Source organism: Nannobrachium achirus (assembly GCF_963921795.1).
Source record: "Nannobrachium achirus genome assembly, chromosome: 9".
NCBI classification, from domain to species: Eukaryota; Metazoa; Chordata; class Actinopteri; order Myctophiformes; family Myctophidae; genus Nannobrachium; species Nannobrachium achirus.
In genome coordinates, this window is record NC_137818.1 from 11,663,937 (window position 1) to 11,689,846 (window position 25,910).

The window sequence follows — 25,910 nt, forward strand, 5'->3', positions numbered from 1 at the left end:
AAAATCACAGAGCACAGAAGCAACACATCAGCATGACGGACAACATGTTGGACTTAAATCAAACCCCAGGTATAGCTGTATGACACGACTTCCATCACAGACCCCCGCCCGTCCCCCTGCGTCCCCCCCACCCAGTCCCCATGCAGTGTCACAGGGGTGTTACCTCTTGGGGGTGGCAGTGGGAGGGGACACCGTATGCAGATGAGGCAGGGGACTCTATTAGGGCCATCCGCCAGCTCTCCCAAACTCACAGTGGACGCTTGTTGTCACCCCAGTCAGGTCACCACTCCACTCCGTCACCAACGCTCCCTGCACTGCACTGGACCACACCTTGACACCAGAACACAGCTTGTGCTGTCCTGCTTCTTTTTCTCCTCTGACTTTTGCCACTGTTGAAATTCAGGAGTAAATTCTTATTTCTTGGTTTTTGGAGGTTTGTGGAAGGGTTTTATTTTTATTTTTTGTGATATCATGTCCCGCTCAGAGACCTGACATCTCGGGACATTTTCAGATCATCAAGTGGACGGCATCGAAATAGTTAGGATTTACAACTTTTTTCGCTCCCTACGATTTCGCCCACCTGTTTCAAGGAGAAACTGGCCTTGTTTTGATGCAGGCCTACTGCAGCGCTCGTATTTTACAGCGTTGTTTTCAGGTTTCCTGTGTTGGCCGGAAGTTGTGACGCACGGCTGGTGGATAACCGATCGACGAGATGCATTCCCTGAAGGCGGCGAGCCACGTGGTTCTGGTGGCGCTGGTGCTGTCACTGGCCGAGGCCAAGTACTACAGACCGGTCCAGTACAACCTCTACAAGTCTGGGCCCAGCCAGCACCATGAGCCTGCTCCCACCGCCAGACACAAGTAAGTAGGCCTTATCTTCTAACCCAGGGGTCTTCAATGTTTTCAGGTCAAGGACCCCTTAGCTAAGAGAGATGAAGCAGGGCCCCCCTCTACATTTTTGTCAGATTTTCATTGACTTGTTTGACAGCCCTATCAGTCTATGTTGGATTTGTGTTAATGTTTTTTCAGGCATTTAGCCACTTCAATCGTCGATATGTAGTAAACTTGACCTTTCACTCTGTACTTGGTCTGCTCTTTTTTACCTCTACGCCAAACCTCTTTTCTGAAAATAGCCGATCTACAAGCTTTCAACGCCTCGAGCTGCGAGGCGTTGAGAGCTTGTAGATCTGCTATTTTTGGCTAAAGTTCTCCTCAGAATAGGGATGCAAGGGTTCAAAGTTTTTATTTGAAAATAATGATCCTATCACACGAGGATTTGGTGGCCCCCCTGTAGTAACTCTGACAGGGGGCTCCGGACCCCCTGTTGAAGACCCCTGGATTAGCCTATATATCTTCTAACCGATTATTCTACCAATTAGCCTACATTTTCGAATAAATCGAATAATCGAAAATCATGCATGTTTTCTTTGGAGGAAAATAAAATGGTAAATGGTGCATTTATATAGCGCTTTTATCCAAAGCGCTTTACAGAGATTGTGCATTACATTCACGCATTCACACACACATTCATACACCGGTGGCGGAGGAAACCATGCAAGGCACCAACCTACTCACCGGGAGCAATGTGGGGTTCAGAGTCTTGCCCAAGGACCCTTCGACATTAACTCAGGGGGAGCCCGGATTCGAACTGGGAACCCTTCGGGAACCCTTCGTGCTCTAATAACGGTTTCTCTACCCCTGAGCTATGCCGCCCCAAAAAGAAAATACATTTTGTTATTGACAAATCGACCTGACAGATCAAATAGAATATAATTTACTCAATCGATTGATCTGATTATACACTTAAGCCCTATTTTATACTCCATCGTGTACAGCTCACACAAAAAATGCTAATAGCTGATCTACAAGCTCACAACGCATCACGATGCAATACATTGTGAACTTTTTACCGATTAACACTGGCTTATTCTTTAGAATTGTTTAAATCGATTATAGTTCAATTAACTGTTGTACATACATACAAGTGTTTTTCTTCAGATCTGGCTTTGATCTGTCAGTAAAATGTGAAATCCTCTCCCTCTCCTCTCCTGCAGGAACCACTGTGCCTTTGTGGTCGAGAAGACAGTGACCTTCACCGTCCAGGCGGGGGCAGCACCTGTGGTGAAGGCAGAGTACAACAAGTGTGCCTGGGGGAAGAAATGCCCAGCTCTCCAGTGAGTAAAACACATGTCATCCAATCACATCATTATTCTCTGAATAATCGTTCCTTGTCATTTCCGTCCACCATATATGGATTAGTTTTGACCACTTTTAACCCCAAAAATACCTTAAAACAGGGGTCTCAAACTCAATTTACCTTGGGGCCGCTGGAGGCAGAGTCTGGCTGAGATGCACATGCACTAATAAAACTAATTAGTGCATGTGCACTAATTTGTTTTATTATTATACTGTAGTTTCATACCAGTCTAACAACTACTGTATCTATCTCCCCATCAACGAAAAAAAAAAAAAAAATCCAATCTTCTCAAATATCTTTTTTATTTTTTAACACAAAATAAGATGAACAAGGACCCTGGCGTAAACAAGTTGTGTTTAACTTATGGAACATATACTGTACTGTTAACTGTATTGTATTATTAACTGTTTTGAGGTTCATATAAAACTCGCGGGCCGCACTAACATTAAACTTTCATATTATACGGTGGGGGCCACAAAATATCATTTCGCGGGCCGCAAATGCCCCCCGGGCCGCTAGTTTGAGACCCCTGCCTTAAAAAGTATTCAAAATCCTAACTGTTTTCTGAAGTGGTGCTCAAACCTTTTCATGTCATTGACCGTGCATCCCCATCTCAAAATATCTTGTTCCAGGGACCCTGAGAAAGAAAGATTTGAGTTACAAATGTTCGTTTTAAAAAAAGATATATTCAAGATTTCACAAAAATATCAGATCTACAAGCTCACAGGACGTATATAATCTTGTATGTCTGCTATTTTGAAATACCGGTAGTTAAAGCATAATATAATGGTTAAAGTCGTTAAAATCTAGAGTTAACATAGGGAAATGGGCAATGTCTCTCAGTAGAATTTGTAAGGTTTCCTAACTGCTTGATCTCTTTCACATTCGAGATGTGAAAGAGAGGCTATTTATATTTTAATGCAATACTTTTTCTTTTGTACAGACATTTTCTCCGATTACATTTGGCTACCAGTGCCATTTGAACAAAATACACTTTACTGGACCGTAAATATGAAAGCAATGCAGTGCATGCATGTGAGAAAAGAAATATGGCCCCCTTTGAAAAAAGTTTGGACGCCCCTGGCTGTTCTACTCCAAATCTCTTCCGCAAAGGATAGCCGATCTACAAGCTCGGGACGCATCGCAAGGCGAATGTTTGACCCTAGAACAGAGATGCTATAGGCCGGGGTTCATGTGTTTTTAACTCCTTTGTTTCGTTCATTTCGCCCAGGTATCGCCTGATGTACAAGCCCATGTACAAGGTGGCACACAAGAGCGTCACCGAGCTGGAGTGGCGCTGCTGCCCGGGTTTCTCCGGGTACGGCTGCATGGAGGGACACTACCCGCACAGCATGAAGGCCCTGCCGCCGTTCAAGGGCCCTCAGCAGAACTTCAAGGGCCCTCAGATGCAGTACAAGGGCCCTCAGCAGTACTTCAAGGGCCCTCAGATGCAGTACAAGGGCCCTCAGTTCAAGGGACCTCAGTTTAAGGGCCCACCGATGAAAGGCCCCGTGTTCAAGGGCCCGCCCGTTCAGCACAACGTAAAGTCCATGCCGTGGAGCGGAAACCACGCAGCTCACGGCCACGGTGGTCCCATGCCGGGCTCTTACCCCGCGGGGCGCCACTTCGGGCCTCACGTGCCCTCCCCCCACTCCCCTCCGTCCTACCCGGACAGCCAGTTTGAGCCGTACCCGTCCGAGCCGGAGGCCCAGGACCCGCACGAGCACCCCCACCACGCCGAGCACGAGGAGGCGCACGAGCACGAGCGAGTGCACGAGCAGGTGCACGAGCACGAGCCCGAGCATCACGGCGGCGGCAGCGAGCCCGAGGAGCACGTCCCGGAGGAAACGGCTCCCCCTGCTGGCGGTGAAGACGTCGAAGGTATATATCCTGTAGATCAGTATAGATAGTTGATGAATTGAATACATAGGACCTCATTGGAAGTCTGTATAGGACTTTTTTGGGGGGTTATCCTTTTTAGACCAAGTGTATGACTGTACTTGTACTGTTTGCATTTCTGTCCAATAAAGTATTCAATCAATCAATGGATCAATCAATGGTTCTCAAACTATAACATTTCCACCCCTTTCGAATGATATCAATGCACTGAATGGGAATTTGTCACGTGTATTCAGACCATTGAATGGTGCAGTATAGCTGAGATACTGACCTACCTGAAGTGTTCATCACAACTTTGTTTGCAAGTTACTGATCTAACGACAGTTCTTAGCAGCTGCGCCGTATAAAGTAGAGCTATTGACCATGTCGGAGGCGCGCCGTCTCAAGCGGACTTGACCCATGTGAGACACCGCCGAGCGAGCAAAAGCGAGAAGAAAATAATCCCTAACCCTAACCCTTCGACCAAAGAAATTGTGAAAGGGGCCATTCATGATGTTTTAGTTTGGTACTGTAACTAGGTTTTGATGCCCATACATTTTCCCACTTTTACTCAAGTAAAAGGAAGGACAAGGAATACAGAGAGTGTTTCTACTGTACATTGTGATACTGATACTTGTACTCGAGTAAAAGGCTTATAGTTTCTCAATAAGCCTGAGTGAGCACTCCTTACATCAGTGGTTCTCAAAGTGGATTTCAAGGACTCTAGGTTCCTTTATGGGGGTCTACATTGATCCTTACAAGTCTGTAACTTTGACAGTGTACAAATGGAACACATTTGTACACTGTCAAAGTTAAGGGGAAACCTTAAATTTCAAAGTTTCAAAGAAAAACTGCCTTACATCACTGGTTAACCCCACCCCCCTCTCATGTCTTCAGGTCAGGCTGTGGACGGCGAGACGGAGGAGCGTCTGGGTCGCATGGAGGAGGACGTGAGGCGTCTCAACCTGGGGCTGGAGACCCTGCGGGGGACGGTCAACGGCCTGGAGGAAGGCCTGAGGGCCTCGCTGCGCGAGGACGCCAACCGCATGCTGTCCGCCCTGCTCACTGCTGCCCCTGGTGGTCCGCTGGCCGCCCCGGCCATGACGGCCAGCCACCACGCCGTGGGGTTCGGGGACATCCCCGGCGGGGAGATCCCCGAGGGAGACATGGACGCACGACCGGCAGGTAAGATATACAGAGAGATGTCATGGTCATAACATTGTAGACGACGTTTAATTTCAGGGCTGCAATTTTGGATTATTTTGTCTCCGCCGGGCTGGAAGGCCTAAAGCCGGAGTCTATGTTTTCGGTCCTGTGAGTCTGTCTGTCAGTCTGTGAACAGCTAATCATGGGTACCGCTGGTCTGATTCCCGTGGGAACTTTACATGAATATTCCCAATTTCTTTTTCAAATTGGCATCACATTTTGTCCTACAACTGGGGCAGACATGGCAAATATGTTCATTATACATTACCAACAAGGACCAGTAATCCATAATCCAAATACAAAAATGTTCTATGACAGGCCAAACAGGCCATATGCTTTAATAATTGTATAAATGTTTTAAAAACAGTGTATACGATGTGACGTGTTTTGAGCTTGTGATTGTCTATTTTTATGAATGAAAGAAAATGAGTGAATATCTTCAACATTCCAACAGATTAATTCATCATACAGACGAATGCAACCGTTTCTGATGATTATGCGAAGATAATTGTGACTAACAATCATGCGATTATGTACTGATTGCTGCAGGTCTGTTGGCGGGGGTCGGGCTACCCGGCCTGGGGGAGCTGAACGGCAGGCTGGAGGCTCTCAGAGCAGAGCTGCTGTCCAAGGCTGCTGAACTGCAGGAGCTGAGAGCCACGGTGATGGGCCACGACGGAGCACTCAGGTCAGTTACATTAGTATTATTGTCAAAACATACAGGAACCAATTCAGCTCTATGTTAGGATTTAGGCATTTAGCAGACGCCAGTTAGGCCTGAACGCAAAGAATAGCAGATCGACACTGGGTCACACCACAATGTGTTGTGTCGGTGTGCTGTTTTCAAAGGATTTGAACAAATATGGAACTTTATGAAACTTCTGGATAAAAAAAGATTGAAATAGGACTACTGTATAATGAGTACTTTTACTTTTGATATTATATATTTTTTGATGCAAATTTGATGCATGTTTATTCCCATCTCGCACTTCTATAAGTCGCTCAAGAGCCTCTGCCAAGGGACGTGCAGGGATTTTTAGAGAGGCAGGGGCTGAAATTCCCCAAAAGGGGCAAAATCTACAAATCTACAACGTGATGCGACGCGTTGAGAGCTTGTGGATCAGCTATTTTCGGGACACGACTCCGCACTCTTTAGCTATACTGAAGTTGCCCGTACGACATGGATTTCTGCACAGAGGGCAAATTCTTCGATATACTGCATTCAAGTTCAGGAGAGTTCGGAAAAAGGCGATTCTCCTGAATGCTGCCTTCAGGGTATGCCATATATGGGGGCATTTGCATTTCTTTCACTATAGTAAAAGCTGCATTCATGGTCTGGAGACCATGAATGGCAGGGGCTCAAGCCCCCTTTGGTGTCTATGTGTGCGCGTGCCTGCTCGTCCGCTAAACGTCCGCATTGTGAATTGCAGCCAGCTGTCTGGATCGGGGGGCTCTGTCCTCCTGGGCGAGGACGCCCAGAGAGCCATGGAGAAGCTGGTGGACGCCAAGATGAGCGCCGCCCGCGCCGAGATCCTGGGGGGCTTCGAGAGGCGCGTGGAGAGCGCAGAGGAGCGCTGCGAGGAGAAGACGGGCGAGGTACAGTATACACTACATACCCATATACCTGACAAAATACTTCCAAAATGTCAATTACAACACCAGAGGCAGCTCCACAAATCATGTCCAACCCAGATTTGGCTCAAACAAAGGGTTACATTCATTCTCCTGCTTTGCCGCAAAAATGTGGAATGCCCTACAGACGGCCTTAAAGGAGTGTTAATCCCTATACCCTCCTTTAAAAGAAGTAACTTACTTCGCAACTCGAAACTGTTAAAAAAAGACAAAGCCTATCCTCACCTCCCACTGACCTTTTTACTGTGAATACCATTTATTTTTCATTCTGTTTTTCGACTGTCTTATGATATTCTTTGCATAGTACTTTTATGTTATTTGTCTGTCATTTAATGTCATATGAATTGAGTGGTCTTTATCCTTTTAGTCAACCTTGTCTAAATCGACGGTTCTCAACCTGTGGGTCGGGACCCCCAGAGGGGTCCCCAAATTATTTTGGGTTTCCCAGATGTTTAGCTAAATGTTAACATTGTTTTCTCACTCGACAGTACAGGGGTACAGGAGTATTTGCTCATTTCTAAAGTGACAATTTAAGGACTTTAAATACCTTTTTAGTACCTCTGGTCAAACACTGGTCAAATTGCCAAAGGCAGAAATTGTGAAAATAGCCGATCTACATGCTCAGGACGGGTTGTTAGCATGTAGATCGGCTATTTTCACAATGGAATAGATCGAGTCAAACTAAATGTAATGCCAACGCCTACAATTCCAAGTGCTTGTGCAGGGTAGGGGGGTCCCCAGTTAAAATATGATTATTTTGAGGGTTGCGGCCTGAAAAGGTTGAGAATCACTAGTCTAAGTGAACTGCATTGTGCTGTACCTTTTCCCCTGCAAACTTTTAATAAAGTCTTCAATCCAATCAATGAATGAATCAGATGCGCCGGCAGTGCCAGAGGGAGCGTGGTGAGGGGCGGGAGCAGATGGAGGAGGCTCTGAGTGGCAGCAACACCCACCTGAGGAGGGACCTGGCCAGCATGCAGGCCAAGATCCATGGCATGGAGAGCATGGAGGAGAGCTGCTGCGGCCGCACCACCGGCCTGGACCACAGGGTGGCGCTGCTGGAGCAGTCCGTGTCCGGCCTCAACCAGTCCCAGCAGCACCTGAGAGTCGAGCTGGGAGGACACAAGGTTAGTAATGATTAGACCACGCGTTGAGAGCTTGTAGATCTTATATTGTCACTAGTTTGGAACGTTTCATTTATTTTTTGGGTCTTGAGCTAAAAGGTTTGGGGACCACTGAGTTGGCTCCGGACCCATTTGTAGATCTAGTATGGGTCCCAGGCAAGGCAAAGTCTAATCTCTGTGGTTCTCAAAATTTTTCGAAAGGACCCCCCAAATTAATGGGTATTTGGCCACGGACCACCATCTGAAAATGTTTTTGTAATATACAGTGTATACTGTATATATTCTAATTGAAATAAATATATATAGCAGATGTACAAACTTGCAGATTATGTAGATTATGTACAAAATACAGGGGTGATCGCTGTCGGATGAAAATGTCCAGAACTGTTACTTTTGGAATGGGAGAAAAAAGACAATCTAGAGACGTAAAAAGGAATATGGCGACAGAAGGTTTCTGCCCGACAGCAATAGTCATTTACAGTATCCACCTGTTTCCGCGAGAATTTACTGTAGCATTATCTGCGGGACACTTCCAGTTAACAGCAGTCAGACATACAAGCTCACGTCGCGTCGCAGATGCAGCCGGTGTGAGCTTGTAGATCACACTCGGCTGCGGCGCTGGAAGCTGCCGCACACCTTCTGCGCAATGCACGATGGGACGTTGGAAAGTTGTGGATATGTTATCAATAAAAACGTCAATCAATGAATCAATCAGTGAATGAATGAATGAATGAATCAATCAATCAATCAATCAATCAATCAACCCATCTAGGACCACATGGAGGGCATGGTGGCCGGCAGGCTGGAGTACGTGGAGGCCATGCTCAACCTGACGGAATCGGGGGCCGTGCTGGGCGGCTCCAACGCTGCGGCAGACTCTGCTGCCCCCGGGGGCCTGGAGGCCCACCTGGACGGCAAGCTGAGGGCCCTGGAGGGCCGTCTGCTGCTGGTGGTGGAGGAGCTGGTGGGGAACGGCACGGAGCCCGCCGGGGCCACGCTGGAGGGCCACGTGGTGCTGCCCACCGACCTGGAGAGCATGAGGGGCCGCCTGGAGATGGACGTGGAGCGAGTGCAGAAACACATCGACGACCTGGAGCTGCGCTGCGTGGCGACACACTCCGTTTCCTCTGATGTCCAGGTGAGCTTTAGAGTTGAATACGACTAATAGATTTTGGCTTATAGTGAAATAAAACAAATCAAATTGAACTAGAATCCTTCTGATGTCCAAGTTAGGTTTAGAGTTAAAGGGGAAGACCACCCATTTTCAATATTGTACTATGTCATAATATACCTTAGAGGAGTTGTGTGTAAATAAATAAAAAGTTCCCCCTCTTCTGTGTTGCCTAGAACTGGAGGATTGATTTTGGGGTTTGTATTGTAAAGTACAATGTGTGATGTCATCAAGTTGTGATTTGCAATACAAACCCCAAAATCAATCCTCCAGTTCTAGGCAACACAGAAGAGGGGGAACTTTTTTTTTATTTCCACACAACTCCTCTAAGGTATATTAATGACATATTTCAATATTGAAAATGGGTGGTCTTCCCCTTTAAATAAAACCAATATCCTTGATGTCCAGGTAAGGTTTATAGTTAAGTTCTCAGCTAGTCGTTATGTGAAAGACCCATGACGTCTATGACATCTGACATCATACATACAAACCTTTTATGCCCATACATGGAGATCCCTCTCTGTAGAACCAGCCACACAGATATGGGCTGTCTTGGCCATCTGTCTTGGCCATATATGGATTCTGTTATTGTGGTATGTGTCCGATGTGGTACTGTTAGTGTGGTTACCCTGACATCACAGGCAAACCCATAGACCGTACACGTGTACACGTCCAGACCTCATACTAAACTGTGAGCTTCGGTCGCAATAAAACGTACAATGGTGTTTTCTTCCACAATACCTTTTCTGACATTGTCTTTATCTCACCCCAGACAAATGCCCCATATTATGATAAGAACTCAAACCAAAGATCAACTATAAAAACTAAACAAAAAATTATAAACAAAGTAAAAAACAATGAATGAATGAATAAATATACAATGTAAAGTTCTAATCGAAACTATACTAACGTTGTTGTGTGCAGGCGGACGCGGGCGTCTCCGGCCAGGTGGATGAGAACGCCAGGATGGCCCTGGAGGCTCAGGCCCAGCGTCTGAACCGCCTCAACGCCACCCTGCAGGGCCTCCTCAACCACAGGGCCCTCAGGGGCCTCCCGGAGGGACAGGAGGAGGAGGGAGGCCCCTCGGTGCAGGGAGAGCTCAGCATCCTCAGGTCAGTACTCTCTGTTAACCCATTTAGAACGGGTACACATTATTGTGTATCATTATTTTATGCTTTAACTATTGAAAAATAGCAGGTATACAAGCTCACAGCGCGGCACCGAGTGCCGCGCTGCGAGCTTGTAGATCTGCTATTTTTGAAAAATCTTGAAAATTAGAATTTTGACCCGATTCTATAAGTGTCTTTTGAATCCTTCTAAAGGTTTTTTGAAAAACCAATGTTTCTATGTCAGCAATCTGGCCATCCACCGTCAAAGAAAAGGTCCTTTTCACTTAACTGGAGCTCAGTTAGTCTGTTCTTGAGAGACTACTATGTCAGTGGTTCTCAAACCTTTTCATGTGAAGGACCCCCGAACTGATATTTATTTGGCCATCGGGTAAAGCATTCCATCTCAAAATATCTAGTTCCAGGGACCCCCCAGACATTTTCACGACCTTTTCAAAAATAGCAGAATTACAAACTTGTATATCTGCTATTTTTCTATAGCTAAAGCATTCAATAATTCTAGGCCTAAATTAATCACTGTTTCCACAGACAGTATGGGTCGCAACCCATTTGTGGGTCGCGGACCAATTTTGATGGTTCACAACTCGAGTAAAAATCAAATTTTCTATCCCTACATAAAATAAAATGTATATTTAAAAAGATGGAAAATCTTTTGAAATATATAATTTTATTCTTAGAAAAAAATAATAATTGAAGAAATTCCATAAATAAAATATATAATGATAATTAAGACGTAGTGAAAATAGAGACGCTGTGAGCTTGTAGATCTGCTATTTTCACTAGTTTGGGTCCTTGGGCGAATGTCTAATTTCTCTTTGGGCCACGGGCTAAAAGGTTTGGGAACGACATGCAGCCCCCAACTTCACTTAATGTGGCCCGCAGGTTATATCGGAATGTGGGAATACTGATATATTATTGATTTCAGCTGTTCCAATCACAAACATGTGAACATGACTTTAATTACTTACGTGTATGTCTATATTAGTAGTTGAATGTATAATAGCAATACTTCTGTCTATAGTAGTTGAATGACTACTATATTGGGACAAATCTACCTCAAGTTTTCATATAATTGTAGGGCAGTAAATATTGCATTTGCTGCTTAGTTGCATAAAGCATCAACAAAAGTAAAGTAAAAGGTACCTCAAATCTGTACTCAAGTATACTGTACTCAATGTTCTTATGGCTCCTGTCCCCCGCTGGCCTCAGGTTCAACATCCAGAGCTTCAACGACAGCCTGACGGGGCTGACGGACTCGGTGGGGACCGTGGCTCAACATATGGAGCAGGTGAACAGCACCTGGACGGAGAGGGAGGGCCGCCTGGCCCACCAGATGAGGGGCGTGGTCCAGCTGGTGGGCCGCCAGGCGTCCATGCTGGGGGCCGGGGACCGCAGGTTGACCCGCCTGAAAGGTAGCGCAGCATGAGATTATATTGTTGTCATCGTTTTCATTTAGCTTTTGATGTTGTGAGATTTGGCTATTTTCACAAATTTAGTTTGACATATTATGTTGGGCATTCATTTGTGAAAAAATGATCTCTCTCTCTCTCTCATAATGTCTGTATGTATTATTTGCTAGTGAATTGTTGTGTTTACTCATTTAGACACATAATAATAACACATAACAAATCCTGCACTATACATTTATACATTTAACACAGGTGTTACCAATGATACTAATGAAGGCTCCGTTCCATTCTGGTCAAACAGAGTCAGGGAGCTGATATTGTGCATGTTGGCTCACTGGAAACACTCTGCTACACCAGTAGGCCTCAAAGTGTCCTTGATTGGGTTCCAAATGGGCCCATACATGGGCGGAACGAGAGTGTATGAATGGAATCAAATGGACCCGTACAGGTCCATCTGGCTCTAATTGTACACTCTCAGAGTTATGGTGTTCCTTGAAATTTGCTAAATGGAACAGAGCCTCCCTTCATTAGCAGAATTGGTACTGTAAGAGTATAACTGCAAAGACCTGTGAAGGAAGTAAGGAAGAGGCCCAATTTATGTATGAGACAATTCCATTCGTATCGCTGTTAATGTTGTTACACCGCTCTAAATGAACATCTTTTGATTTCCCACCTTAATCCACTCCTTTCCTTTTCTTGAAAAAGGCGAGCTAGCCGGGATGAAGAAGAGGCTGGCCGGGGAGGTGCAGGGCTGCCGCACCACGGCGCTGGGGGTCCGCAGGGAGGTGGAGGAGGTGGGGGGCCGCGTGTCCACCGTGGAGGACCAGTGCAAGGGGCTGAAGGACATGGAGGCCCACCTGGAGAGGGTGCGCGGCGAGCTGGAGGGCCAGGCCGACACGCTGCTCTCCCAGGTCAACGGCACGCTCACCAGCCACGCCCAGCAGCTGTCCTGGCTCAGGGACGGATTGCTGAGCTGCACCAACGGCACCGCCGCCACCAGGGCGGAGACAGAACCCACCCAGCACACTACTAAAGGCCCCACCACCAGGGCGGCGTCAGAACCCACTCAGCACACTACTAATGGCACCGTCGTCACCACCAGGGCAGAAACAGAACCCATCCAGCACACTACTAAAGGCCCCACCACCAGGGCGGCGTCAGAACCCACCCAGCACACTACTAACGGCACCATCACTGTCACCACCAGGGCGGCGTCAGAACCCACCCAGCACACTACCAACGGCACCATCACTGTCACCACCAGGGCGGAGACAGAACCCATCCAGCACACTACCAACGACACCATCGCTGTCACCACCAGGGCGGAGACAGAATCCACTCCGCAAACTACCAACGGCACGACCGCTACTAACGGCACCATTGTCACCATCGTCACCACAATGGCGGAGACAGAACCAATCCAGCACACTACCAACGACACCATCACTGTCACCACCAGGGCGGCGACAGAACCCATCCAGCACACTACCAACGGCCCCACCTCCAGGGTGGAGACAAAACCCATCCAGCACACTACCAAGGGCACTATCGCCATCACCACCAGGGCGGAGACAGAACCCACCCAGCACACTACCAAGGGCACTATCGCCATCACCACCAGGGCGGAGACAGAACCCACCCAGCACACTACCAAGGGCACCGCCGCCGCCGCCACCACCACCCCCAGGGCGGAGACAAAACCCACCCAGCAGCACACCGTGCCCCCTCCCCCTCTGGAGACGAGAGGAGACACGTTTACCCCGATTTAAGAAAGAAAAAAAGCTCTGTTTCCCTTTTGGACAGTGGTGGGAAAAAAAGTGCTCATGTTTTGTGCTTGAGTGAAAGTATCGATGCTGCAACGTAGACGTACTCCGTTACAAGTAGCCTAGAAGTTCGGAATTCAAAATTGACTAGAGTAAAAGTACAAAAGTATTGGTGTCAAAATGTACTTAAAGTAACACAAGTAGAAAGTACTCTGGAAAATAGAAAGTACTCTTTGGAAAATAGCAGATCTACAAGCTCACAATGTGTCGCATCGTGACGCATTTTGAGCTTGTAGATCGGCTATTGTGAAATGTATATAGGGCTGAAGTAAGTAGTAACTCAAGTTTTCTAATAATTGTAGTGGAGTAAAAGTCTAATATTTGTCTTTGAGATGTAGTGGAGTAGAGGTAAAAGACAAGTACTAGTTACTTTACACCACTGCTTTTGACGATGGAGACAAGTTGGAAGAAGTACTGTAAAGTGTATTAGAGTTGTTTTCTTTTTCACTTACCGGTAAAAAGAAAAGTAGCTAATACCACAATGTAGAAATACGAGGCCTACATCCCGGCCAGCTACGAGGAAAAGGCCTATAAAAAGTAAAAGTAAAAGTGCTCATTATTTATGGCCCTTTCACAAAACATTTCTCAGACTTTAAAGAAAATAGCAGATCTACAAGCTCGTAGATCAGCTAATTTTTAATAGCTGATGTAATAATAGGGTTCAAGTGAATTATGTAGGTTTTGCAATAATAATCTTAACATCGCCAAGGAACCTGTAGCAAAAATTTTCAATGATCAAGTAGTAGAGTAAAAAGTATAATACCTGCCCCTTAGCTGTAGGGGGTGTAGAATCAAAAATGGAAATACTCGACTAAAGTAAAAGTACCTCAAGATTTTAAGTACAGTATTTAAGTAAATGTACTTAGTTACTTTCCACCACTGTGTGTGAAGTAGTAGAATACACAGCGGGTACATATGAGAAGTGTGTGGTTGACATGAGAATATATTTATAACATAGGCCTACTGCACAATGCTGTAAGGTTTAGAACCAGCACTGAAATCACAATGTTTTACTAGTTTTATTTTGATTATGGCACGAAATGAATCCACAGGTGGCAGCTCTGATGACAATCTGTCATCATGGGACCAGGGGACCATGCAGTAAGAGTCCTTGAGGGGGTTCCAGCCAGTGTAAATATGGAACCAAAATGGACCTGTACATTTGGTTCCATTGTTACACACCCATAAGGGCCCATTCGGAACCCCCTCAAGGAAACCATGAGGGTACCTGGACCACACTTTGAGACTCACTTGACAGACAGGCAGAGTGTTTCCAGTGAGCCAAGTTGCCAGCATGCACAATATCAGCACCCTGCCTGACTCTGTTTGACCAGAATGGAACAGTGCCTTCATTAGCATCATTGATAACACCAGTGAAGGAAGTACACAATATGGCTGCTGTGTATAGAGCCAATCACAGATAGCTCACAGCAGAGCCAGCAACACTGCAGAGCTCTGGAACTTGATGCTGGATAGGAGAGAGTGGAGGCCAGCGATCCAGGAGTCACCAGTTAGTGTCGGCTACTCCGCTGTCTCTCATCGCATAGCATCACATTGTTACATGTATAAGTAAATACAACTACAGAATGCGCAAGAATGTCTATTTTGTCTATAGACTTTCAACGTTATCTCTGTACCTACAACAATACATATACAGTCAAGGAATTGTGGACCGAATGACATCAAATCATTCAATAATAGAGTACCCAATACTTTTTTAACTATATCGGAAAATGTTCGTCGGCTACCTTTTTTTAAATGTTTGGGAGGGAGAAGAGTCAAGTCATTTTATGATCGGGCGTTGTGCTCTGAAAATAGCAGAGCTGCCCACCAAAATAATGTTTTGTCGACAGAATAAACGGTACATTTAGTCGACTAAAATCGTATAATGAGAAAAATATATGACTAAAACTAAAGCCAAATTTGCTGTCAAAATGAACAGTACACCATAGGTCCGGGGGCCGCTCTCCATTCAGACATGCTGCCATTCAGACATTGACTTCTAATTGTCTGAATGGTGACACTTCCATAGAGGTTAGGTATAGGGTTAGTGTCTGCATGTCTGAATGGGGGATGCACCCCCCAGATCCAATCATATCTAACAATAATACAAATATTCTTATAGACTGAGAGTCAATAAGAATAAGAGAAGCATCTTGTCAAATTGGGTTCTGTGGCCTATATTGCATATTAGTATGCATTAGTAGACCAAGTAGAAGCCAGCTACCACTGCACGCATGTTACATGTTTAGTGTTTGTGTAGGCCTACTGTTTCTTTTTAATAGCACATAATAAATGTGTAGAATAGCAAGTGTCCAAGATACCGTTTGTTGTTTTTTTGTGTGTTGTTTCCGTAAAATAAACTTTTGTATTTCTAATTATTTTTAAATAATTTCATTCACATGTATAGTGCTGTTTTAAATTGATATTCAAATAAAGCAGTTTCTTTACCACTGACTATTTGTCTGTAAACATAATGAGCAGTCACCATGCACAATGTTTGGTTCACAAACATGACATGACAGACCTATAAGAGTGGGGAAACCACAAGAGGGCAGTAGAGATCTAATTTTGTGCTGTGTCAAGTGATTTGGTCTGTGTTTGAATATAAAGTTAAAACAGTTCTCAAACTTTGACACATTTTGATTTCAATTAAGCAGCCTACTACCACCACATTCATTAGGCTATGGAGCCCCATTTACTGCATTTCTATCTCTGGAGACCCCAATTTATATTGTAGAATCAATGTTAATTTAACTCTGAGAGTGTACAAATGTCTGAAATGTGTACAAAAATGTTGTACACTCTCTGAGTTACATATCCCAACCCAGTCCAAATTGGTTCCTAACTATCATTTACCGGTGACAATGATGAGTTCATTGGGCTGAACAAAATCACCTACGACTGAACATCAGGAAAACCGAAGAGCTGGTGATAGACGCCAGACAGAGCAAGAGGAGGACCCCAGTACCCAGAACCATCCAGGGGGAAGAGGTGGAGATTGTCACTTAAACAAGGATCTGGACAGGATAAACAACACAGAGGCTGCATACAAAAAGGGACAGAGCAGACTGTACCTCCTGTGGAGGCTCAGTTGTAGCAGGCTACTGTACACGTTTTACCAGTCTGTTGTAACCAGCATTCTGCTTTAGTAATGCTGGGGAGGTGGCATTAAGGCCTGGGAGCTGAACAAGCTAAATAAAACCTAGCCCTAGAATGTCTGTGATTAAAACAAATAAGTATTTGTGTTTAATACTCAGCCATAGAACGCCCCCATAGGACAATTGACAGGTGCTTGTGATTGCCGTGGGGTGACTAATCACACCACCTGCGTGAGTGCCCCGTACGTTTTGTGCTTCCAAAAGGAAGTTATGCTATTCAGTCCAGCAGTCGCCCGGTCGTGTAAGTCGTCCGTGTTGGCTCGTGATAAGTGGAGATATACACGAAGTACACGTTTTCAGCCTGAACTTTCAAATGGATATGACACTACAGGACAATTTCTTTCTCCCAGGCTGAGGAATAAATTATTGGGTGAGTACACAAGTAACGCGCAGCACTTTAATGCCGCGCAGATTAGCTGCTAACCGCAGTCCTATGGGGGCGTTCTATGGCTGGTATTAAACACAAATACTTATTTGTTTTAATCACAGACATTCTAGGGCTAAATAAAACCATGAAGGCGGCCAGCTCAGTAGTTGGCCTCTGGGTTACAGTCGGTAGCAGAGAGGAGGATTAGGGACAAACTGAACTCCATCTTGGTTCCCATCCATTCTATGGTAATCTGCAGGATAAAATGCATATGGAGGGAGGGATACAGACTCTCTTTCTTGCCAACTGCCATCAGACTGTACAATGAACACTTAACTCTCTCTCATGTATATTGTCGATCCTGGTCTTTTGTGATCGTGTCCATGTGTGTCTGTTGTGTTCCTGTTTGTCTAGTAGTTTATGTATTTGTTGTCACATTATGATGCTGTAACACCTCAATTTCCCCTTGGGGATTAATAAAGTATGTCTCATCTCATAGCTGGACCCTCTGCAACTCCCTCAAGGACCCCTGGGACCGGGGTCCCCTGATCCCACTTTGAGAACCACAGTTCTCAAAGTCCCCTCTCATCCCCTCTCATCCACAGTCACCAACCTCGGGCGGGGTGAAATTGGACCCGCAGCTCAACCTCGAGGCCCACATCAAACATCTGTGCAAGACCTCCTTTTTTCATCTCCGTAACATTTCCAAACTCCGCTCCACACTCACCCTGCCAGATGCTGAGAAACTCATCCACGCCTTTGTCTCCTCCAGGCTGGATTACTGCAATGCACTCCTCATCGGGATCCCTAGCAAGAGCCTCCAAAGGCTCCAGTACATTCAAAACAGCGCTGCTAGGATCCTGATGAGGGTGCGAAAGTTTGATCACATTACACCCATCCTCCGTTCACTTCACTGGCTCCCCATCACCTTCAGGACTAAATACAAGATTTCCCTGCTCACACATCATTGTATATACGGCAATGCCCCCCCCCCCCCCCCTACCTCAAAGAACTGCTAAAACCAAAACCAGTCACTCGGACCCTCCGTTCCTCAAACACCAACCTTCTCCTTGTCCCGGACACCTCCGGACCATGGGCGATAGGGCCTTCAGCTATACAGCCCCAAGCCTGTGGAATGCTCTCCCAGAACACCTGCGAGCTCCTCAGTCCACCGATGTTTTTAAAAATGGACTTAAAACATTTCTTTTTAGCAAAGCATTTTCTTAATTATTCTAGTTGTTTTTTGTCTTTGCCCTGATTTTAGTCCAATGTAATTTTACTGATTGCCTTTATATGCTGCTTCTTTATGCATTTTTTTATGCCTTTATAGCACTTTGAGATTTGCAAGAATGTAAAGCGCGTTATAAATAAAATGTATTATTATTATTATTATTAATTAGTTAAAATAGCAGACAGGACTGGGAGAGAATTAAGCGATAAGTCACAAAATATCTGGAGCCGGAACAGGCCGATAGGCTATCTAAACAGGAGGTGTGTGGTGCATTTGTAGCGCATTTTCATAATCCTTTGTTGAAATTCGTCTGAATTGATCATCATTAATCGCTCAGATTATCTCATACTCTGCGATCCCCGTCGAAACCGTTGATTTCCCGCTGTACCTCTCTGCGATGCCCGTCGTTCCCGGAAATGTAATTAGCTTTAATCATTATGAAACAATTAAAAGTATGATCGCTGTATATGGCCGCTTCGGAGTCTTAGGCCCACCCCCTAACTGTATCCTGCTGTATTTCCAGTTCTGACCGGATCTAGGTTTCCGTATCCTGTCCAAGGCCCAATCGTAGCTTCCGTCCCATCTGTTTACATTGTAAACAGAGGAAGGAGCAGCACGTTCATTTCATCGTTTTTTTTCACGTGGTTTCTTTTATTTGATAGCTTTTCGATTCTTGTGCCCGCCTGGCATATGATCCGCGCACATATCGTCTGCTATGTGCGCGAATGTGTCCACGTGTTACCATAGCGCACAACTGGCAATGTTTTTGTTACACACCCATAAGGGCCCATTCGGAACCCCCTCAAGGAAACCATGAGGGTACCTGGACCACACTTTGAGACTCACTTGACAGACAGGCAGAGTGTTTCCAGTGAGCCAAGTTGCCAACATGCACAATATCAGCACCCTGCCTGACTCTGTTTGACCAGAATGGAACAGTGCCTTCATTAGCATCATTGATAACACCAGTGAAGGAAGTACACAATATGGCTGCTGTGTATAGAGCCAATCACAGATGGCTCACAGCAGAGCCAGCAACACTGCAGAGCTCTGGAACTTGATGCTGGATAGGAGAGAGTGGAGGCCAGCGATCCAGGAGTCACCAGTTAGTGTCGGCTACTCCGCTGTCTCTCATCGCATAGCATCACATTGTTACATGTATAAGTAAATACAACTACAGAATGCGCAAGAATGTCTATTTTGTCTATAGACTTTCAACGTTATCTCTGTACCTACAACAATACATATACAGTCAAGGAATTGTGGACCGAATGACATCAAATCATTCAATAATAGAGTACCCAATACTTTTTTAACTATATCGGAAAATGTTCGTCGGCTACCTTTTTTTAAATGTTTGGGAGGGAGAAGAGTCAAGTCATTTTATGATCGGGCGTTGTGCTCTGAAAATAGCAGAGCTGCCCACCAAAATAATGTTTTGTCGACAGAATAAACGGTACATTTAGTCGACTAAAATCGTATAATGAGAAAAATATATGACTAAAACTAAAGCCAAATTTGCTGTCAAAATGAACAGTACACCATAGGTCCGGGGGCCGCTCTCCATTCAGACATGCTGCCATTCAGACATTGACTTCTAATTGTCTGAATGGTGACACTTCCATAGAGGTTAGGTATAGGGTTAGTGTCTGCATGTCTGAATGGGGGATGCACCCCCCAGATCCAATCATATCTAACAATAATACAAATATTCTTATAGACTGAGAGTCAATAAGAATAAGAGAAGCATCTTGTCAAATTGGGTTCTGTGGCCTATATTGCATATTAGTATGCATTAGTAGACCAAGTAGAAGCCAGCTACCACTGCACGCATGTTACATGTTTAGTGTTTGTGTAGGCCTACTGTTTCTTTTTAATAGCACATAATAAATGTGTAGAATAGCAAGTGTCCAAGATACCGTTTGTTGTTTTTTTGTGTGTTGTTTCCGTAAAATAAACTTTTGTATTTCTAATTATTTTTAAATAATTTCATTCACATGTATAGTGCTGTTTTAAATTGATATTCAAATAAAGCAGTTTCTTTACCACTGACTATTTGTCTGTAAACATAATGAGCAGTCACCATGCACAATGTTTGGTTCACAAACATGACATGACAGACCTATAAGAGTGGGGAAACCACAAGAGGGCAGTAGAGATCTAATTTTGTGCTGTGTCAAGTGATTTGGTCTGTGTTTGAATATAAAGTTAAAACAGTTCTCAAACTTTGACACATTTTGATTTCAATTAAGCAGCCTACTACCACCACATTCATTAGGCTATGGAGCCCCATTTACTGCATTTCTATCTCTGGAGACCCCAATTTATATTGTAGAATCAATGTTAATTTAACTCTGAGAGTGTACAAATGTCTGAAATGTGTACAAAAATGTTGTACACTCTCTGAGTTACATATCCCAACCCAGTCCAAATTGGTTCCTAACTATCATTTACCGGTGACAATGATGAGTTCATTGGGCTGAACAAAATCACCTACGACTGAACATCAGGAAAACCGAAGAGCTGGTGATAGACGCCAGACAGAGCAAGAGGAGGACCCCAGTACCCAGAACCATCCAGGGGGAAGAGGTGGAGATTGTCACTTAAACAAGGATCTGGACAGGATAAACAACACAGAGGCTGCATACAAAAAGGGACAGAGCAGACTGTACCTCCTGTGGAGGCTCAGTTGTAGCAGGCTACTGTACACGTTTTACCAGTCTGTTGTAACCAGCATTCTGCTTTAGTAATGCTGGGGAGGTGGCATTAAGGCCTGGGAGCTGAACAAGCTAAATAAAACCTAGCCCTAGAATGTCTGTGATTAAAACAAATAAGTATTTGTGTTTAATACTCAGCCATAGAACGCCCCCATAGGACAATTGACAGGTGCTTGTGATTGCAGTGGGGTGACTAATCACACCACCTGCGTGATTGTGTGCCCCGTACGTTTTGTGCTTCCAAAAGGAAGTTATGCTATTCAGTCCAGCAGTCATTCCGGGCCCCTCGCCCGGTCGTGTAAGTCGTCCGTGTTGGCTCGTGATAAGTGGAGATATACACGAAGTACACGTTTTCAGCCTGAACTTTCAAATGGATATGACACTACAGGACAATTTCTTTCTCCCAGGCTGAGGAATAAATTATTGGGTGAGTACACAAGTAACGCGCAGCACTTTAATGCCGCGCAGATTAGCTGCTAACCGCAGTCCTATGGGGGCGTTCTATGGCTGAGTATTAAACACAAATACTTATTTGTTTTAATCACAGACATTCTAGGGCTAAATAAAACCATGAAGGCGGCCAGCTCAGTAGTTGGCCTCTGGGTTACAGTCGGTAGCAGAGAGGAGGATTAGGGACAAACTGAACTCCATCTTGGTTCCCATCCATTCTATGGTAATCTGCAGGATAAAATGCATATGGAGGGAGGGATACAGACTCTCTTTCTTGCCAACTGCCATCAGACTGTACAATGAACACTTAACTCTCTCTCATGTATATTGTCGATCCTGGTCTTTTGTGATCGTGTCCATGTGTGTCTGTTGTGTTCCTGTTTGTCTAGTAGTTTATTTATTTGTTGTCACATTATGATGCTGTAACACCTCAATTTCCCCTTGGGGATTAATAAAGTATGTCTCATCTCATAGCTGGACCCTCTGCAACTCCCTCAAGGACCCCTGGGACCGGGGTCCCCTGATCCCACTTTGAGAACCACAGTTCTCAAAGTCCCCTCTCATCCCCTCTCATCCACAGTCACCAACCTCGGGCGGGGTGAAATTGGACCCGCAGCTCAACCTCGAGGCCCACATCAAACATCTGTGCAAGACCTCCTTTTTTCATCTCCGTAACATTTCCAAACTCCGCTCCACACTCACCCTGCCAGATGCTGAGAAACTCATCCACGCCTTTGTCTCCTCCAGGCTGGATTACTGCAATGCACTCCTCATCGGGATCCCTAGCAAGAGCCTCCAAAGGCTCCAGTACATTCAAAACAGCGCTGCTAGGATCCTGATGAGGGTGCGAAAGTTTGATCACATTACAACCATCCTCCGTTCACTTCACTGGCTCCCCATCACCTTCAGGACTAAATACAAGATTTCCCTGCTCACACATCATTGTATATACGGCAATGCCCCCCCCCCCCCCCCCCCCCCTACCTCAAAGAACTGCTAAAACCAAAACCAGTCACTCGGACCCTCCGTTCCTCAAACACCAACCTTCTCCTTGTCCCGGACACCTCCGGACCATGGGCGATAGGGCCTTCAGCTATACAGCCCCAAGCCTGTGGAATGCTCTCCCAGAACACCTGCGAGCTCCTCAGTCCACCGATGTTTTTAAAAATGGACTTAAAACATTTCTTTTTAGCAAAGCATTTTCTTAATTATTCTAGTTGTTTTTTGTCTTTGCCCTGATTTTAGTCCAATGTAATTTTACTGATTGCCTTTATATGCTGCTTCTTTATGCATTTTTTTATGCCTTTATAGCACTTTGAGATTTGCAAGAATGTAAAGCGCGTTATAAATAAAATGTATTATTATTATTATTATTAATTAGTTAAAATAGCAGACAGGACTGGGAGAGAATTAAGCGATAAGTCACAAAATATCTGGAGCCGGAACAGGCCGATAGGCTATCTAAACAGGAGGTGTGTGGTGCATTTGTAGCGCATTTTCATAATCCTTTGTTGAAATTCGTCTGAATTGATCATCATTAACGCTCAGATTATCTCATACTCTGCGATCCCCGTCGAAACCGTTGATTTCCCGCTGTACCTCTCTGCGATGCCCGTCGTTCCCGGAAATGTAATTAGCTTTAATCATTATGAAACAATTAAAAGTATGATCGCTGTATATGGCCGCTTCGGAGTCTTAGGCCCACCCCCTAACTGTATCCTGCTGTATTTCCAGTTCTGACCGGATCTAGGTTTCCGTATCCTGTCCAAGGCCCAATCGTAGCTTCCGTCCCATCTGTTTACATTGTAAACAGAGGAAGGAGCAGCACGTTCATTTCATCGTTTTTTTTCACGCGGTTTCTTTTATTTGATAGCTTTTCGATTCTTGTGCCCGCCTGGCATATGATCCGCGCACATATCGTCTGCTATGTGCGCGAATGTGTCCACGTGTTACCATAGCGCACAACTGGCAATGTTTTCTTATGTAACACCGGCGGCTACAGCAGGGGTAACAGCCTGGCAATGGATTTGTCTATTCCAATGGATTTTTTTTTATTGCAAAGCTGTCATCTTGTCTACCGGTCTACTAAATGAGTCGCGCACAGATCATGCACTATGCGTGCACGTGCCCACGTTAAAAGGTAAGGACAATTTGGCAGCTGCTTACTACAGCTATGTTTAAAATGGCAGCAAAATTGTTATTTACAGTGAATAACTGTTTGGGTGTGAGGCATAAAAATGTATACAAAAAAACAAAAACAGAAACATTTTGTTTTAGAAAAAATGGTTTATTTTTATATATTTTTTTACAAAATAGTTTATTTTTATATTTTGTATAAAATCAATATAAATGAGAAGCTATTATTCTACTATGAATGGAATAAACAAAGTAGACAATAGGCTACATGCTACAGACATTAAAGCACTCTGTATAATGTACAACAACAACAACAATAGAAATAGTAATAAAATGTCAAACAAGCACCCACGCGCTGCCATTGGCAATCATCCCTTGCTTATGCCTGCCTGTACCTGGCCTGCCCACCTGTCTGCCTGTCGTCTAACTGCCTGCCTGTCTGTCTACCAGCCTGCATCCCTGCCTTCCTGACTGCTTGTCTGATGTGGTTTCTGATATGCCACTGTTGCTCATTCTTCTTTTTTTCCCTTTCGCTCCTGGTAAAGGTGGATTCCTAGTTGAATTCCAACCCCTACAACGGTCCCTACTGCACCCCCTACCACAGCACCAATTGGGCCTATGGCAGCACCTCCTGCCAAAACTGCAGCTTCAATCCCAACTCCAATTGCAGTTCCAGTGGCACCGCCAAATGAAACACTTGCAGCACCAATCTGTGCTAAACGTTTCATCCTTTTCTTTCTCCTCTTTTCTTCCTGTGCTTTTTGGAACATTTCATTGGTGTAGTGGCTTCCTCCGTTCCCCAACACCATCGTGTGGATTTTCTCCAGCAGCTCAGTGACCTGAGTGTCATCTTTGGTTTCTTTGTTGTTGAAAACATGATAGCGGCCTCCACATTTGTCAACCAATTCTTTTAATTTTGGACAATCTTTAAGATATTCTTCAACTCGTTTACCTGGTTTAAGATTGTCACCATGAGTGATGAGAACCATGGTGTATTTGTCTGCATCTAGACCAAATTCTTGCTCAATTATATTCACAGCATTCTGCTCTTCCTTCGTGAATCTTGACAATTGTATTGTAACCAAGAACGCATGGGGACCAGGAGCAGCTAACTCAATGCATGGTTTGAGCTTTTCATGGGTTTCTTCTTCTGTTAATTCGGGGTCAAAAACCCCTGGTGTGTCAACAACAGAGACCTTTCTACCAGCCACTACACCTCTCTCCTCCCTACATTCCTTTGTCACAGATACAAAGGCACCTTCGGAATCGAAAGCTTCAGAACCCAGGATGGTGTTTCCAGTGGCGCTCTTCCCAGATCCAGTTTTCCCAACCATCAACATCCGGACATCCACGTCTTCATCATGAATTATGGGAGCTGGTGGTTTATAATTAAATAATTATGGATGCTAAACATTTGAGGTTATAAATTAATAAATACCAAAATAAAAAGATAAATTAATTATTAATATTATAACATTTAATAATAATAAAAAAAGACTGAATGAATTTAACTGAATTAAACCCACCAGGAACACATGGGGACCAGGAGCAGCTAAATCAATGCATAATTTGAGATTTTGATGGGTTTCACCTCTGGATAAATCAGTTCTGTGTCACAGCTGTGAATGCAAACCTGGATTGTGTTACCTGTGGCTGTCGTCCCGGCTGTCGAAATCTCAACATCCACTTCTTCATCATCAATGAGAGGAGCTGGTGGATTATAATAAAATAAAATACATTAGATGTTGTCTTTGCTTGTCTTGACATAATGTATTTAAAAAGTGTTGTGTCACCTGGCAAGATACATACCGGTACATTCATCTCCCATAGTAATCCTTGAATATGCACTTCTCGTCTGTCTTGAGGTTTTGATTATTACTATATGAGAGAGAGAGAGAGAGAGAGAGAGAGAGTGAGACAGACAGACACACAGACCTCTGATCCCTACTCCAGAAGCAATCTCAAACAAAAGCAACCCACAACTATGAATATTTACTGTCAACAGTCGCAGGCCAGCGTTACTGAAAGTGTTACCCCTTGCCAACCAAGAATTTGAAAAGCACCAAACTGCGACTCTGCAGTCTGCACGCAGAGCTCTGCAAATCTATCCTCCACACCCAACGGAAAACAACAAACAATGCTTGCAGGGCAGAATTAGGACAATATCCACTCATTATAAAAGTAAAATAGAGAGCTTAAAACTCATTTGCTGCCAAGCCCGAAAATCCCGGAAAAATCCCATTGTACCTCCCTGCCAAGCCCGTAAATCCCGGAAATTACA

At 44.7% G+C, this 25,910-nt stretch overlaps 2 protein-coding genes across 2 annotated transcripts; one reads left to right on the forward strand and one right to left on the reverse strand.

The window, feature by feature from the left end:
• Positions 1-712: 712 nt before the first annotated feature.
• Positions 713-13,513, forward strand: emilin3a (elastin microfibril interfacer 3a; the record flags this gene model as incomplete). Its single annotated transcript, XM_080732537.1, has 11 exons — positions 713-861; positions 2,055-2,174; positions 3,429-4,078; positions 4,973-5,260; positions 5,831-5,969; positions 6,712-6,877; positions 7,789-8,040; positions 8,810-9,175; positions 10,133-10,320; positions 11,545-11,747; positions 12,450-13,513. 11 exons carry the CDS (start codon positions 713-715, stop codon positions 13,511-13,513), a joined length of 3,585 nt encoding a protein of 1,194 aa, XP_080588663.1.
• Positions 13,514-24,138: 10,625 nt separating this feature from the next.
• Positions 24,139-24,969, reverse strand: LOC308290628 (GTPase IMAP family member 9-like; the record flags this gene model as incomplete). Its single annotated transcript, XM_080732538.1, has 1 exon — positions 24,139-24,969. One exon carries the CDS (start codon positions 24,967-24,969, stop codon positions 24,139-24,141), a length of 831 nt encoding a protein of 276 aa, XP_080588664.1.
• Between the last annotated feature and the right edge of the window lie 941 nt (positions 24,970-25,910).